Source organism: Thunnus maccoyii, chromosome 10 (genome assembly GCF_910596095.1).
Source record: "Thunnus maccoyii chromosome 10, fThuMac1.1, whole genome shotgun sequence".
In the NCBI taxonomy this organism is placed as follows: domain Eukaryota; kingdom Metazoa; phylum Chordata; class Actinopteri; order Scombriformes; family Scombridae; genus Thunnus; species Thunnus maccoyii.
This window is the reverse complement of record NC_056542.1, coordinates 30,457,609-30,469,635: the sequence shown is the minus strand read 5'-3', so window position 1 is coordinate 30,469,635 and position 12,027 is coordinate 30,457,609. Positions and strand designations below refer to the sequence as shown.

Sequence of the window (12,027 nt, the reverse complement as noted above, 5' to 3'; positions counted from 1 at the left end):
GCTCTGAATGTATTTAACTCCACTGAAATAACAAGACAGTGTTCTGTATCCAGGTATGTGAGGTGTCCAATCAGCTGCATGTTCAAACAATGTTTGGATCGATGCTATATGTTGTTTTTTTTACATGTTAACCAGCTTTACACAAGAGAGCAGTATGCTCTTTATTAGTCACATTATCAGTTCCTTCTTCTTTTTGGCTGGCTGGTAGTGGGCGGGGCTTATCAATTAACGAAGTGGCCCAAGTGTGATAAGGCTTGTGGGTAGTGGTGTCCAGGAGGAGCTTTTGGCGCTGAATTACCATAAGATTGAGAGAGAGAGAGAGAGAGACCTGACACCTGAGCAACCTTCATCTGTTGTCTTAAGAACTGAAAGCTGACTACCTCCAGTGTTGTTTCCAAAACTTACACAAGAACCTTCTACTAACACTGTCTGGACTGGCTGCTCACGAGGAGCCCTTGGTTTGAGCTTTCTGCTGTTGCTGACCAGAGATAAGCCCTACACAACCCTCTGCCAGCCAGCCAGCCTTCACTTCCTGCACTGTACTTCCTAACATTATTCTTCACCACACACACACTTTATGTTAGAGAAGGAGTTGAATCTAGACACTGACAGTCATTCTCATAACAGGGACATCCTTAAGAACCACAGGACCTCATATAAAAACTGACATGTATTGACATTGCTCAGATTCTTAGCTTTAATGATATAATCCTTGTTGAGATGTTGCCTCATTTAAAATCTGCTTAATACTGAGTTTCAAACTTGTTTCTTAACTTTAGAAACAGCAGCTGATAGAACTATTGATTCCATCAAAAGCTCCAGAACACCCACTCAATAGACCTTGATGTAGGATTGTCTTGTCAACTTCTATTTCCAAGGTTGAGTTGAACATTAATACTCAACTTTAAGCCAACATGGACAAGAAATCCATAAACTGCTCAAAAGAAATCTTTACATTTAAACATCTACAAATCCATGAAAACTCCCATCTGCTGAGGAAGCTTGGGTGCTATGATCAAAAGCTCCAGGACAGCTACTAAATGGACTTTCAGGTGAGATTGTCTTTCCAAAATCTTGAGTCTGACTGATTTGGATTCTCACAAAATTGAATATTGAGGCATTGGAGCTAATTAAGCACAGGTATTCAGTGTCAGCGTATAATTAAACACCTTGATTTGTATTTGTCTTTGTTGTTTATAATGACTGAACTTGATTCTACAGCTTGGTAAACTGTTTTCTGTCGGGGGGGGGGGGGGGGGGGGGGGGGGGCAGAAATAAACAGTGAGACCGAGCGATCCCTTGACAGCACACTGAAGAGTCAGAAAACAATTAATCCCACAAGAGTCGCTGTTAGTTCAACACACACATCGATGCACTCTCACTGACTGGAGCCTACATTTGCATACAAACACAGGCAAACAACTGAGACTACATCCACACTGAGGTGGAAAAATCACTCAGAAAAACAACTTGTGTTCTCAGGTCACTTCCAAAAAGTTCTCATTCTACACTGAAACGCCTGACCTACAGCAGCAGAGCAGGTCCGGCACTAACGTTTTATGTGTGTGTGTGAAGAAGCTCCCGATATGTGGGTCAGTCTGAGCCAATTAGCAGAGGTCTCCTTTAAACACATTAGTCACTATCTTGTGCACAGGGATCACAGCACAGGAGGCTAAAGATTCATTTCACCGGGCCGTTGCTCCGCTACACCTCTCTGATCTCCTCCTCGTACTGAGACAACAGAGCGGAGGCGTTAAAGGCGCCACCATCATATCAAACACTTAGTAGAGCATGAGGATGGAGGTGATGGCCATGACCCTCAATTAGCCACATCGCTAGCATGGCTAATTGAAAGGTGGCTAAACTTAGATGGTAAAAATGATTATTACTAAAAAAAAATATCAACATGCTAGTATTATTACTGTAAGTCTATTAACAGGATGACCATGGATGTGCTATAGGAATTGGATACCACATTCACTTCAATGAAAATTGCTCGCCAAGCCCAAAAAAGTCTTCTAGCTTCTGTGTTTGTCTCCTTTTTGTGTGGCCTGCTGCTCATTAGGGTTTGTTCCTGCAGGACTTTACACTGGATGACATCACACACTTTTCTAGGCTGTAGGAAAATTTTATACATATAAAATCTTCATGGATTCAAAAAAAAATCATAATACAAAGTGTGATAATTGGAATTGTTTGCAGTTGGAGGTGCCTGTGAAAAGTTTTACAGACGTCTCTTTTATAAGGTGGTTTACTAGGAAAATGCTTTTTGGGCAGCAGGGTTTTTTTTGTTGTTGCCACTGGAACAAATTGACAGCAAGGCGGAGTGGCGGCGCTGCATCAGCTATTAATACATCCGTGATGCTGACGTTAGCATTTACCTCAAAGCGGCGCTAGCATGGCTGTAGAGTCTTAGTCTTGTTTAGACATAGGAGATATATTGATATTCTGATTTTATAGAATGATGCAGGTAGCCACCGTCCAGGCCTACAGACATCAGCTCAACCTGACTTCCAGTGTTAGTGCAGGTCACTGTTGCTATGTACGTTCTGTCTGTCTCTTGTGTTTTTGTCTTGTATCTGCGATGGCCTTCAGCTGTGATCTCTCCATTTCTCCACACCGCACCTGTTCTGCTTTGTCTCCATCTGTTCTTTTACCCAAATCTACGCACCGTCATTCATCTTCAACCTCGATTAGTATTTAGTCGAGAGGAGACGTGCAGTAAAAAAGAAACTTTGGACGCTACGAGAGCGGTTGCCTTTATGCTTTATATTGACTTAGACTTAAAGAGCCTCTGTAGAGCAGAAAGAGGAATGTGGAGGGAGTTGTGCCAGTGTTTCACAGCCACAGCTGTCCCGCTGAAGCTCTCTCACTCCTCTCTTCCTTATTTGTTCCTCTCCTCTGTCCTTCTTCCTTTTATAACTACGCAACATAGCAGCTCTCTTCTACCTTTTAAGAGGAACAATGTTGGCAAGGAAACAAAGAGGAAAGACCTAGAGAGTTAAGGGGATAAACTGGGGTATTTTCATAGTTGTTGCTATTATGATGACTGACTGCAGTCAAACTTTCATCATAACCTCACCAGTGAATTGGAGGAATGTCGTTGGAGTGATAAATGACAAAAAAAATCTAAGAGTATAAGATCCATAATTAAAACATTGTGGGAAATCTGTTAATAGTTTAAACTATTTCCTCTCCCATTTCCTCCGTGCGTCTCCTCTCAGCCCAGCAGCCATACACCAGTAATGCAGGTGGAGGTCCAGTGAACCCAGAAATGGTAATGAAACCTTTGCAGATGTAACATGGTCTTAAGTAACTATGGCTGGGCTCTGCAAAAGTGGTGCCAGACAGGCTGCAGTGTGAGGCGGTGGAGCGAGATAGGTCAATTACCCTCTTCTCAGCTCATACTGTGACTCAGATAGTCATTATGATGAGGAGCAGTGATATTTCTTACTCACGCTGTTCTCTAAAAATCTGGATTTCTCCATCGCCTATAGCATGAGAAAGCTTGATTTTTTTTAGTTCAAATATACGGTTTATTGGTAATAATTTGATGCTTGTTGTGTCACTACATCTTGTTATTGATCTAATGGTGTTGATGCATCGTACTTTGTTTCCTTGCATCCGTGCACAATCACAATGTACGGGTGTGACTTTTTACCTGAATTGTGCCTTGATGTTACTGGGGCTGGAGGAGCGAGTCTGGACCTCCTTCTCCTGCTTCTCCCTCAGGATCCTCTCTGCTAGCAGGTAGTATGTGGCTGTGATGTGGTTGTATTTGTTGGTCTCCAGGGCTCTGAAACAACACGTTTGCACTGTCAACATACAAATGGAAAGCATACAGCACAAGACGACAAGACGACGTCCGCAAGTAACCCAGTTCCACAGCTAAAGAGTAGAAAGCATTGCACTGATGAAACGATTAGTCATCAACTATTGATTTAATTGCAACTATACTCATTTGGAGTGTTTTTTAAGAAAAAATGTCCAAATTCTCTGATTCCAGCTTCTCAAATGTGAATATTTTCTGGTTTCTTTAGTCTTTTATGACAGTAAACTGAATATCTTTGGGTTGTTGACTGTTGGTCGGGACAAAACAAGACGTTTGAGGACGTCACATTGGGCTTTGGCCACTTTATAGACCAAACAACAAATTGATTCATCTAGAAAATAACTGGCAGATGAATTGATAATGAAACTGATCGTTAGTCGCGGCCCTGGAGGAGGCACGACATGGTGCTGTTGTTTCATCCAGTCAGAAGTCAGGCCTGTCTAGCAGGTTGTGATGCCAGGCCAGACACGTGGTTGACAGGTTTTAGATTCCCAATTATCTAACCGCAGTATTTGTATTAGCAGAGCTCCAAGCCTGCATTCCACTGAGACCATGTCAGAGCAGAGATGATCCAACAGGACACGATGTGGAAGTGCAGCACTACTGCACTCAACCTGCTGGGACTAGCCTGAAAGAATGTCCTTGATATTCAAATTAGACACTTCTAATTAAAAATGTAATTGCGTTTATTAATCATTATTATATTGGATCTCTTACACTATTATTATTATTATGGAAAATAAAAGCATTATACTGATACTGAGTTTAATTCATGTGCACTATATACCTATTACTCTGTATAGGGAGTGCTTTTTGCTTCATTGGGCCTCATGCAAGAACATTTTTGTATTCTCTTAAATCTTTCTAACTTTTTTCTGTGAAGTTTGCTCATAGGAGTGTTAAAAGTCTGATTGTCCCCGAACAAATTAAACAGTGTCTGAAGTAGTATTAGTGGACCCGAAACAATTAGACAATATTGATAGAATATAAAGACTTGTCATCAGAGCAGATCTGTACTGTGACATGAAGTCAGAGGCTAAAAAAGCAAAGTAAAGTTCTCCATGACGATGAGAAGGTCAGGGGACATCACAGACGATATTAGAGGAGAGAATATTATATTAACGTTCAAGAGTTTTTCCCCTTGTGGAGAGAGTCAGACTAGTTCCGACTTGTTCAACAGGTCTGGACCACTTGTAAAGTTCTTGTGAAACACTTGTACCTAAGAGAAAATTCTAAGCACTAAGAATGAATCTGTTCATGCGAGTGCAATGAGATGCAATGTGTTTCTCCCTGGAAAAAAAACAAAACAAGGCAGTACAACTCTAGAAGTTGAGTTGTGGAATCATACTGTGTGACCTATGCTATCCTAACTATCATAGTCTAAATACACCAATATAAAGCCTGACCTTCTGACCCCGCTAAATTCTGTCTAGAGAGAAGCACATTTTTCTGCCTCCCTGTGTAGCCAGTAGGATTAGAGCTTAAGCTCTGCATATTAATGAAACTAATCAAATCTTCAGGAATGCTGCCAACAGCTGGATACACAGGAGGAGTCAGAGCATTTATAGACTGTGTATGCCAATGCAATGAGCTTCCATATGTCTGTGCATATGGTTCCTATGTTTGTGCACACAGGTATTGTCCTTTATGTCCTCAGAACAATTCATTTACAAAATGTTAGGCGATAAAGCCACGGGGTTAGAACTGAAGATCTACTTAGAGATGATTTATACATCATACAATCTTTGAATTGAACCCTTTTTCTGGTAGGCTTTTAATGTGAAACAGCTACAGGAAGTGTTGCGTTTCACTGACAGAAAAATAGCCAAGTATAAGCGAATGGAAATAATTAGTGAACGAAAAACAGTATTTCTGTTAAAAGAGAAACTCAGAGCAGCGGAGTGGTGAGTATGACAGGAATTCACTGTTGTGTGGATGAAATTAGTGCTGTGGAATTTCCCATGTGAGCCGTTATAGTACAGCTATTTCCACTCTCTGTCAATCTGTTTTTATGCAGCTTTTATAAGCTACCTTATTTGTTTGTAACAGGTATTACATGATTCATTTTTTAATACTGACTTTTCATATGAATAAACTACTCTTGAGGCTCCATATTTGTTGTATTAAAAGTATTGAGCTGGGATACCCTGCTGGCCTAGAGGTTAAGGTGCCAACTGTGAACCACATAAGGCTGCAACTAATGATTCATTTCATTATCAATTAATTGGTTCGTCTATGAAATGTCAGAAAATAGTGAAAAGGACGTTATAATTTCCCAGAGTCAAAGATGACGTCTTCAAATGTCTTCTTTTGTCTGACCAACAGTCCAAAACCCAAAGATATTTAGTTTACCATCATGTATGATAAAGAAAAGATAAATCATCACATCTGAGAGGTGGAAACCAACACATTTTTGCTTAAAAATAACAAACCATTATCAAAATATTTTCTGTTGACTGACTAATGTTTGCTATTCTAGAACTGCATTGTCCTTGGTTTACGTCTGTCCAAGGACTTCCTGTCATCTCTCTACTGTTACCTAAAAAATGCCAAACCATATATATTGAAAAGTACTGAGCTGTTACACCAGCCTACTAAAAAATCTAAATGTTTATTTGCGTAGCATTAAGATATGTTAGAGAATAAAGTCAGTGGACTAACAATGGCAGCTGGGAATAAATCCTCAGCACATGTTAAACTATCTCCTGTCAGCTCTGGCTGTGGTTGAACATCACAAGGAGCAAAATCTGCAGAAAAAAAAAATCATCTTTTCCTTCAGACATTTATATTAATAAATCTGGCGACAACGCCCCGTTTAATCAAGTGAGGGCATAGCTGATTGACCGGCAGTGAAGTACGAGAGCCAATCAAAACTCCTGCTCTATACTGGAGCTGAATGAGTGCTGTAAGTGAATGAAAAACCTCGCAGACTTGGGAGATACAGCTCTTTGTAGCGTGCCGTCTGTGATAGCTAAGCAAGGTCTCTGCTGTATGACACTCCAGCTTATGAAAGAGCTGCTGTATCAGGCAGGAGAGTGGAGAACGTAGGGTGAAGCACAACTGTAGTAACGCAACGTTATACAGTCTGACACCACCGACACATCAAAGATTGATGCTCAGTGGGGAAGCCTGGTTCATAAAAAGTGCGTGCTACAGATGTACAGTTTATCTCTCTGCTATTATCTCATAATGTTATACACACACACTGCATCACACAATCTATACAACTGCCACACAGAGAGTAAAAGATGCAAATGGAGAATGTCAACACTAAAAGCAGAGTGTACAGCGTGTAGGTTTCTCTCCATCACACCCCAGGTAGTTCCGTAGAAGAAGATGAAGGTGAACTGTGAAACGAGGCTGACAGGAACAAGTGTGAACTTGCAATCATGTCTCGGAAATCAACAACCGTTCTTTCTTTGATTCCTTTAATGTTCTCTCGTGCAACTCGGTTTGGAGCACAGCAGGTTTCTCCTCTAGCTGCAGGCTAGAGAGTAGGACTTTCTTGACAATAAACCTGTGTCAGTATGCTTCAGGCGTAGAGTGTTCTGTGTTATATGGCTCCTCACACATCAGTATAGTGAAGAGAGACGGGATCAGGTTGACAAACTGGAACAGTGTGCTGATATCAGTGTAATTGCTGTGTAGCTGTGTGCAGGCTGTGGGTAAATGTTATTTACAGTTGAATTTTGTTTTGTTGCTAGTTGAATATTGAATTCCCCCCCCCCCCCCCCCCCCCCCACACACACACACACACACACACACACATCATCCTGCTGCTAGAAATACTAGCAGCAAATGTGTACCAATCCTAATCCTTGAATTAGTTTGGTCTCTGTATAGGAACAAGAACTTATCATGATGCTTTGATGAGTCCCTCTGTCAATTAAGGAAGTGCAGGTTCAGACTGCTAGCTTTCATTCCTCTGAGGACTACACCCTTGTTGTCCTGTGAAAGATGTCCCCCCCACTTAATTCAGAAACAGGTTTAAACTACATACCCATCCTAACATTTACACCACTGTTACATCAACTCCTGTCACTCATCTTTGTATGATCATTACACTCCTGAGCACAAGAACGGGAACAAGTGTTTCACCTCCGTGGTCCAGTCTGTACACACAGAGAGAGAGACAACTTACTCGACTATGGCCTCTCGGTCAGCGATGTCTCCTAGCACCATGCGCTGGATGATGCTGTTGTGTTCCTCTTCTGACAGGTTTTTGTGGGAGACCAGGGGAGTGTTGTACTTGGTGGCTGGGGACGGGTCGACGCCCTGCAGCCAGGCATGGCTCTCGATTTCCTCCAGGGATGCTCGCCGCTTGGGGTCCCTCTGAAGCATACGATCTATCAGACTGGAGTCGTGAGGACAGGGAGGGAAGGGAGGGGGGAGGAAGAGAGGGATGAGGAAAGAGAAAAAGCACATACTTTAATTTAAATTTCAAATCACAGGAATCCTGTTAAATAATCAGACACTGTCCGTTTGATCCAGTGATTAGATCTGTTAAGCTACAGACAGTCAGACCGAGATACATCTCTACTCTATAAAACACATCATGAATCTCTTGACCTAAGACTTGGTATCAATTAAAGGCAAAATAAAAAGTAATGAATGTGTCTGGATATAGACACCTGTGTGTGAAGCCGGGTTATTTTAGAAGTTTGATGAATTAAATTGAGCTTTTGTCCTGCTTTGCTGCTGAGCTTGTTGTGTTATATTGAACATGAGGTGTTGCTGGGTCTTCAGGACCCTGTCTGCACGCTGTGGAACTGCTGGTGCTGGTTGACTGCTTCCCAGGTGCTTGAAGGGTCTCCACCTGCTCCACCACCTGCCCCCCTTCAGCCTGAGGGAGAGGACCCATCACCGCCATGTTGTCATCGTAATTGATGAGTGACTAGGGGTCACTGTTGGGCTCTGCTCGATACAATGTTTGGTCTGTCACAGCACTCTTGCCCTACTCATGTTGAATTGTCTGTTTTTATTGTGGAGTCTGATAACTTTGGTCTTGTGGCTGAAGACTTCAACATATAAACCTTTAACACCGGCCGTACACTGCACGACAGATACATTACAGACTAGTGTCCACTGCACAACTCCTCAGGCCAACAACAACAGGCCAATACATGACTCCATTCAGCCTTTAGTTCTGCTGCTGCTGCTGCTGCTGGTAGAATAGACACACATCTGTCAGCCTGATTAAAACTGCCAGGACTTCAGTTGATAATTTGGTTGTCTGTGGACAGTTTGATAACAACTGTGTGCTTGATTGTAGCTCTTTAAGAGGTGTTGCTTCACTGTGGCTCTTTTTTACTAGCCACTGCCAGTCTGTAAAAACCTGTCCCTTCATTCTTTCAGCTTTTTTACCATTTTAGCAGCATTTGCATGCATTTTTTCCAATTGGTTGCATTCTGGCAGATGTTGAATGGTGCATGTTCGCCACATCCAGGAGTAGAGTGACTATAGTGACTTTGCTTACAGTGACATCGCTTGAATGCATCCATATCTATTTTCTCCACCCACATGGTTTTTCTTCGTGTGGGTAGAGGAGTGCATGGTTGCAATTTACTGGTTTACTGGTTACCTTAATGCTACAGAATTTACACTTTAACATGCCGTGGCATGCCATTGCCACCATGCATTCAAACTGACTCTTTTGCAGCTGTGTCCATTCATATCATCTGTCTTGGATTGTAAAGACAAGGTGACACAAAATGTAAAGGCTCTGACAGTCATTTGCAAGAGGCTTAATAAATTTGCCACCGGTCTCTCCTGGATGGACGCTTTCCATTTGTGGTTTAGCCAACGTTTCAGCTGTCTGTTGTTCGAATACAGTCTAACCTGTTTTGTTGCCATGACGCACGGTACATCAAGTAGGAGCAGATGCTGCCGTTGAATAGACGGTGTATTATATACTGTGACAGACCGTGCTAGACATTCTCTCTGACAGAGCCGAGGATGTAAAACTATACAGCTGGTCAGCTGGCAGATTAAATTCCATGCAAATGACACTGTTGAGAGCTTAGACTGCGGTTTAATAGGATTGGGTGGGATATGGGATCTAGTGGGATGACTAAAATTAATACAGGAAAAAAGCATCATGCGGCCAGAAGTAAGCCATCTTTGTCATCTGCATAATAAGGCAGACAAATATGGCATAGATCTGAGGTTGTACATTTTGCAGATGACAAAGACGGGGAAAAAAAGAACGTGTGTGTGTGTGACAAGGTTATGATAGCTTACAAGGAGAAAATAATCTGTTTTGACTGGCAGAATCTGTCCTGGTGAAGCCTTGGTAAATATTGTAATTGTAACTGTCTCCTGTGAACTACAGGACCCAGAATGCTGTAGTTTCCTTGATCTCTATATGATAGAATTCTTCATTCTAGTGTTGTTAGAGAGAATGAGGACACCGATCCATCAACATATTCACACACATACATACAGTAGACTCAAGCTGAGAAACCTGTGTAACCGAGCCAGTGCGTTTCAGCTCATTTTGTGCACTTCTGAATTCATTTTTTTTTTTTTCCATCTCTATCCAATCCCCGAGTGTGTTAGTGGTAAAGTATAAGCAGAGCATGGGATGGAGGCTACAGGCTAACAGGCTGGGCAGAGCAGTGCTCTGCTGTCTGTCAGTCATGCTGGAGATTAGTCAGAGCTAGCTAGACTCCCCGAGGACTACAACCAGCAGCAGTAACAGCAGGAGCAGTGGAGGGGAGATAGAGGCAGCGAGAAAGGCTCCTCTATCTCCATTCTGCTGCCACACTGATAGCAAATATGCACTGCTAAGTTAGTCCGGCTACCACACACACACACACACACACATTATTACATACAGTACATTCACACAAATATGTAAATTAAAAGTAAAGCTGACACAATTACTTGCTCAATGGTAAAATTAATCTGAAACTATTTAGATGACTGATTCATCTTGAGACATTTTGTTATTTTTAAGCAAAAATTCCCACAAAAATCTCTGGCTGCAGCTCCCCCAATGTGAGGATTTGCAGCTTCGCTTTATCTTTTGTGATAGTAAACTGAATATCTATTGAACAGCAACTCCTCCACATGTCCATTTTTTTTGTTATTTTTCTTCACTTGCTCCCCTACAGAGCTGAATTTGTGTCATTTCTCACTTATTTGTGTGTGTACTATATTGTACCGTCTTGTGCATGATTTTTAACATTATGCTTTAGAGTTATGAAGTGGGGCCGTCGGTTATGGAAGTGTTTTTTCCCCATTATTCTTCTAATTTCAAATTTTTCAAACGATATCCTCACTATTACTGACCATAGAAACTCAGGACTCAGGATTATGACCACCAGTTTTAATTATTTCGACTTTATTTCTGAGAAATCACGTTTTGTCTGCGATTTTGGCTAAGAATACTACAATACCCATGAGCTTCAGCTGCTGTTGCTAGGGGGAAGAAGCAAGTCCGAGACGCGAATCAGAGCGCTAAATGAATTCAAAATATTTTGTTGCTGAAGTTGCAAACATGATTCAATTTTAAGTGCGGTGCTTTCTCGCCAAAATGCCCCTTGAGGGAAATTTTAATGTACACAAGTCTTGTACTTTCAACCTTTTTTTTTGTTCAAACTATGAGTCACGTAACATTGTTTATTGGAAAAAATGAATGGGATTTTTACTTCACAAACCAGGGGCCTCCCACTTCACAACTCTAAGAAAGTCACAAAGTTATTAATACCTCTGTAAAGTGTAAAACACACCCACCGCAGCATGTAGCGTAGTGTTGTACAAACAAAAAGTAGTTGTCACACGTTGATGCTGGGAAACAGCCCGTGTGTGGGCTCACATAGAAAACAATAGACCCTTGGTGTTTTCATACAACATATTTCATCCTAAAAAACACGACTGACAGTCCACGAATTAAAGCGTGTGTATACTTTTAGATTGTGCTTGTATATATATACCAGCACGCTACGTCTTACAAGCAACAGATGGCTCACTGGTATTATAGCACGAGCAAAAAAAAAGGATGTCCTCTTGAACTCTTATAGTACATGAGGGACTCTAACCAACATTTGTCTGTCTTGTCCCATCCCCTCTGTTTCCTCTGTCCCTTGGGTCCTATACTGAGAGAGGCTGTAAAGTACTTGCAAGCACACAAGCACGCTCCTGCTATTATAATTTCTAGAACTATGGGTTTCACACACCCACACTATTTTATT

General features: G+C 41.6%; 1 protein-coding gene across 1 annotated transcript in view; it reads right to left on the bottom strand.

Moving 5' to 3' along the window:
* Positions 1–12,027, bottom strand: part of snrka (SNF related kinase a) — a 55,708-nt gene that overhangs the window by 7,344 nt on the left and 36,337 nt on the right. The window contains exons 4-5 of the mRNA XM_042423760.1: positions 7,974–8,186; positions 3,662–3,796 (exon numbers count right to left, since the gene is read on the bottom strand). Coding sequence (XP_042279694.1) covers positions 3,662–3,796; positions 7,974–8,186 — 348 coding nt within the window. The remainder of the gene's footprint in view (positions 1–3,661; positions 3,797–7,973; positions 8,187–12,027) is intronic.